The 5,567-nt window shown below is 40.5% G+C and overlaps 1 protein-coding gene across 1 annotated transcript in view; it reads right to left on the reverse strand.

Annotated features, from left to right (window-relative positions):
- Positions 1 to 5,567, reverse strand: part of LOC107089110 (aspartyl/asparaginyl beta-hydroxylase-like) — a 39,347-nt gene that overhangs the window by 3,728 nt on the left and 30,052 nt on the right. Inside the window, exons 8-9 of the mRNA XM_015381676.1 lie at positions 865 to 1,348; positions 645 to 689 (exon numbers count right to left, since the gene is read on the reverse strand). Of these exons, the coding sequence (XP_015237162.1) occupies positions 645 to 689; positions 865 to 1,348 (529 nt within the window). The remainder of the gene's footprint in view (positions 1 to 644; positions 690 to 864; positions 1,349 to 5,567) is intronic.

The raw sequence follows: 5,567 nt of genomic DNA on the forward strand, positions 1-5,567 counted from the left end.
TTATCTTCTCCTCCTAGGAGAATTTTTATTTTACTTTGTTAATTTTAAGAGTTGTAATATGATTCTACTTAATGTAAAAATGTGAGAATGTATGACCTACTTTTATAAATGCAGAGAACACGAATCGCTTTGCTTAAATGGCACCAGGTTGGGTGAGTTTAACGCTTTGAATGTGTATTTATACCAATTCTTGCCAAAATTTATATTTTTTATGCTGTGACATTTCTCCTTTATCCGCACTTACACTATGCATTGCTGTGTGTTTCTGCGTCACATCAAATCCTATTGAAATACTAACACTAAAGGCAGTATTTATAACGTGGCAGGATAAAGTACGGTGGGCTAGGGGAGCAAACTGTGTGTAAATATATGATTTTACATAAAGGTTTGAATTTACATGGTGTTTCCTCCCTCCTGGATACCACAATAAAGTCCCAGGGGTGGAACATCTTTCATGGGACTATATCTCATATCTGAGGCCAACCTGAGCATTTATTATTTATTTAAGTAATAAATTGACGTTTTCACTGTGGGCTCATTCTTAAATTGTTCCCCAGTCTCTGCATGGTTTAACACAAACACATAGATGTTAAAGTGAGTCTATAAAGACCAGTTATAAAGTGTAAAAACTCAAAGTTACCCACCTTCTTCTGCCTCCTCCTCTACCTCTTCCGTCACTGTTTCTGTGTCTGAAAAATATCAGGGTGAAAATGTGAAGATTGTGGTCCTTAAAGTTCAGGCAGGTAAATTTAGCCTTGTTTAAGTGAGAATGAAAGCGTGTAAATCACAAGATGGAAAAGATAAAAAACCAAAAGCTAAACATTGGATAAACTTTTTATTTTTTGCTGGTATGATTATTCTTACCTGGAATTGTTGCCTCCATGCCGGCTGCATCAACGCCTTGTTCCTCTTCCTCGTCTGCAGGCGCTTCCTCCATGGTTTGATGCTCAACAGCTTCGCCTTCAACCATTGGTTCTAAGAACTCTTCTACCTCCACCACCTCTTCTTCTGGAGGTGCATCTTTTCCTATAACATGCTCTTCTGGGAGAGCTGCTTCTTCCACAGCTTCATCTTCTAGGTGTCCTTCTTCTGTAGCCAGCTCTCCAACAGGCTCTTCTGAAAAACCTTCCTCCAGTGGAGCCACATCCTCTTCTTCTGCACGTTCCTCTGAACCATCGGTGGCCGCTACCTCCTCTACAAATTCTTCTGAGAAGGTGTCCTGCTCAGTTGGTTCCTCATCAACAGGGAGAGTTTCTTCCTCTGTTTGCTGTAGTGCCTCGTCTAAAGATTCCTCTGCTCCATCACTGGTCCCTTCCGGTTCTTCAGCCTCTTCCTCGTAAGCTCCAACCTGAGTAATTGGCAAAAATGATTTCACCTCATGAACATACAGCTGTCGTGGTTTGCTTGATCTCAAGGAAACAGTCATTGGGTCTTATTTGCACACAATGTTTTTTAAGCAGGCTTGCATGGTGTCGCAGTGTGTAGCACTGTGGCCTTGCAGCCAGAAGGATACGATTCCCGGTGTTCTGTCAGATGAGCATACCCAGTCAGACCCGCATACCCATAGTCAATACCTGTTCATCCCTTTAGTTTATCCATCTTTATCCCTTTAGTTTTGTATGAAAAATATACTTTAAACTACTTCAATGAGCCTGTATCCCTTTAGTCATGTACAAAAAAACCATTTAATTACTTTGTTTTTGGTGTTTTTTGAAGCATATGGCAATCTGACCTTAAATTGTTTGGGTTTTTTTGGACATAACTAAAGGGATACACGTCCTTCAAGGTAGTTTAAAGTCTATTTTTCGTACAAAACTAAAGAGATGAACGCAAATCTGACGTCTTGTGCATTCGTATTGGCTTATCGGTATGCTGGTCTGATAAGGTATGCTGATCTGAGAGAACACCGGCCCGGAAACTTTCTGCATAAGTTTGCACGTTCTCCTGGTGCGTGCATGATTTGTTTTTACAGATACTGTCTGAAAACATGAAAACATTAATTGGCTTCTCTAAATTGTGTGGATGGTTGTGTGTCTGTGTCGCCCTGTGACAGACTGCCGTGCTGGCCAGGGTGGACCCTGCCTCTCGCCCACAGACTGCTGGAATAAGCGGGAGAAGTTAGCTGGATGTTTTCTGAGTTTTTATTTCTGAGAATTTGATTACTTATGTCCACCAGCAGGGTAAAAACTCTGAAATGTTTTCTGATGCAATCATCATGATGTAAAACCAATAAAGTGTGGGCCACTGTTCAACAGTCTGCATAAAACAGAGAGGGCTTATCTATAGGATGACTGAGGTACAAAAGGAAGTTAGGATTTTGATTCCATCGCCAACTTGTGCTACTAGACAAACAAGGCTATTGACCCAAATAATAAATAATGGTATGGATGCTTGAGTTTGTTATCAGGTAAGAGACACTCTGTACTGCAAGAAAAGAAGAAATGTATTCTTAATAAGAATATATTTGCACTTGGTTTGAGTAGATAAATAAAATGGTATGCCCAGAACAAGATTTAGCACTTGAGCTATCCTTGATTATTTAATTTAAGGGGCTGAATACAATTAAATTGGCATTTTATTTTACCTAACGGCCTATACTGATGACAAATACACCTATTTCAGGACATTTTGACTGATTTCTAGTCCAATTCTTGCAATTTGAACACCTCAGTGGTGACTTGACGTCCTACAGAAACAGAGAAGATCATCAGGGCTCCTCTTCCCTCCGTTAAAGACATTTCATCCCAGCGCTGCGTGTCCCGAGCCTGTGACATCATAAATGAAACCCTTCACCCCCCACCATGGACTGTTCTCCCTGCTGCCCTCTGGGAAGAGGCTTTGAAGCATTGGAAGCAGGTCCAGCAGATTCCACAACAGTTTCTTCCCCACTGCCATTAGACTGCTGAATGTTGTGTAGAATGGGTTACTGTATGGTATTTTATTATTATATTTATTATTGTTTATCATTATTTATATAAATATTAAAAAAAATGTTAGAACTGTAAATTTACCATCATTTTTACTATTTCCCAAGGCTTTTAAAAGATGAAATTGTCCAGTGGGCTGTTTCCAAAAGAAATTTCTTTTTGTTTTACGCTTGTGTGAACAAAATGACAAATAAAATCTGTCTAAAGTCTAAAGTCTAAAATTGTGACGTCAAGTACTTTTAGTCCATTTACTGTTACTCCCAGAGGCCTATAAACGCGCAAACTGACTGAGTGTTGAGTGGAGGCGAAGCATTTAGAAAAGGTACAATAGAAATCAACTAGCAATGAGCACTGGAAAGAAAAAGTTCACAAGATATCGATCAACATGTTTCTATAATGAAAGGAGCACGAATTCTATGGCAAGAGGCTATTCTTTCTTAGCTAATGGATTGAACTAAGCTGCATTAAAGGACATTATTCATGATACATGCCAATGAACTGGCTGCCTGTGGAGCTGGTTGACAGTTGCCTTTTGTATCTCTGCTTTTTACTGTATTCTATCTCTATTCTCCCACTCACATCTGCTAGTTCAATCTCTAACATTCTGCTCTCTCTGTTTTTCCTCAGAGTAGCTTTGCCTCATCTGTTCCTGTTTGGGTGTGACTAAATCCTGGAGAGAAATATCAGCTGTGCTGCTGCCATCAACACCTTTGTTTATAGATGTTGGAGATCTGCCTGTTTTTCAGTGTGGTCCTGTTTCTCTGACGGTGACTGGCTGGATGTGCTCTCTTCATCCTCTGACATGAGAGCTGGCTTGGAGCTCGTCTGCCTGGCTGTGTGTTTCCTGGACCGGGCCGCCTTTTACAGCTGGTTTTTGTATCTCTGCTTCTGATGAAAACAACAGATTTTCTGGTTCTGCTGTTTTTTTAGATTGAAAACTATAAACCAATCTAACCGGATGATCTTGTTAAACTGTCTCTTTAAAGAGCCTGGCCATGACATACGGTATGTTGTGAATTGGTGCTACATAAATAAAATGAATTGAATTTTATAATTCATAAAATATTCACATTTTCTAAAAAACAAAAAAAAAGAAAGTTTAATTTTTTCAGCTGCTAGCAATAATCATCAAACCGAACAAAGAAATTACTTAAATTAAGCTGTTTGCAGAAGGCAATGTTATTTTCGTATTTCTTCTTGTGTCAGACGCCTAACTTGATTGTGTTGGGATATATTACCAACATGTAGCTAAATCAGTGGGGTGAGCCATCTCAAACCATCCATTTCTTCTCCACAAAGAATAACAAAGGATTCCGCCCAAAACGGAGAACAAGAACGTATCGGCCCACTGTGGGAGGCGGCCACCTCAAACGAACCAATCAGCCGATACACCAACAGGAAGTGCTTGCACGTCACTCATGGTTTAAAACCCAGCCGAGCACATTTTTCATTCTCTTTTCCGTGGGTCACGGCCCAAAAGGGGAGGCTCATTTCACGTGAAATAACAGAAGAAAGCTAACTGGAAGTAGCTTTCGTTTTTCCTGCGCCAAAAGTCACGGATTGCAGTGTTCCATCGTGCATAGTGGCTGCGCTAACACCGGAGAAAGAAGCTTGGGAGCTGTGTGTTTTTCCCCTTTTTGTGAGGATCGGCCGGAAGGACGATTACTTCCGCAAAATCCATCCTCTTCGACTCGTGAGCATATTAAGCCCTCTGCTGTAGCATCGAACTGACTGGACTTTCCCGAGAGCGGATCTGGGCTGAAGGGCTGAAGGAGACCACACGGCCGGAGCCAGTCCACGTGCTCCCTCGGAACTTCCCCGCTCCTTCAGGGACCGGGCAGCTCACAGTAAAGCAATTTCCTTTCCTTTTTGATGCATTATAGAGGTGATTGCGCTCGGCGAGAGGCAGGTAGATTCAGGGATTTGAATTAATGCTGATTTTTAATCTGTGCTGATCAAGAGTTTGTTCATTTGGTTGAAATAAGTGAGTTGTGAAAGCTGCGAGTGATACTTCTTTATTCTCTTTTCTTGGCTTTCCTATCCTCTTTTGTTTCCGCTTTGAGATAGTTATAGAGTTATCAACTTCAGCCGTGTAGGGCCACACGGTCGGAGCCATCTTGATTACAGACTGTTTCTCCCCCATTTTTCTTTGTTCCTCTCACCCCGTGGTGAAAGGGGGGAGTCCCTCATTTGGCTACACCCCTTCACACACACAGCTACATTGTCCGTTAATGTGTTTTGCTAAACGACTTCTGCTGCTATTGTTAATACATTTTTAATCATTTTACCAATATTATGCTGGATGTATTAATTTTACATGAGTAATTGCACTGTTATCATCAAACCTGCTGCTAACGGACATTAGTGAATGTATTAATATCTGGGATATTTTCGACAATCTCAGACGCCAGTAAAGTGACTCTTATGGTTTTATTTCTTTGTTTTCTATCTCGTTTTATTCTTTATTTTCGATTTCTTTAAACTAGTCATTTTAATCTACGTCGTGTTTATTTTTCTAGTAGCGTGTAGTGTTTGCATAGATGTTAGATTTTCTGTATTTCTGAATTATTAGAATAAAGACATCATTGGTTAATCTGTAGTGGTTTTGGTCGTTCATATAACGGAGGGTTTATCACTCAG

This window comes from Cyprinodon variegatus, unplaced genomic scaffold (assembly GCF_000732505.1).
Source record: "Cyprinodon variegatus isolate N-32 unplaced genomic scaffold, C_variegatus-1.0 Scaffold239, whole genome shotgun sequence".
NCBI classification, from domain to species: Eukaryota; Metazoa; Chordata; class Actinopteri; order Cyprinodontiformes; family Cyprinodontidae; genus Cyprinodon; species Cyprinodon variegatus.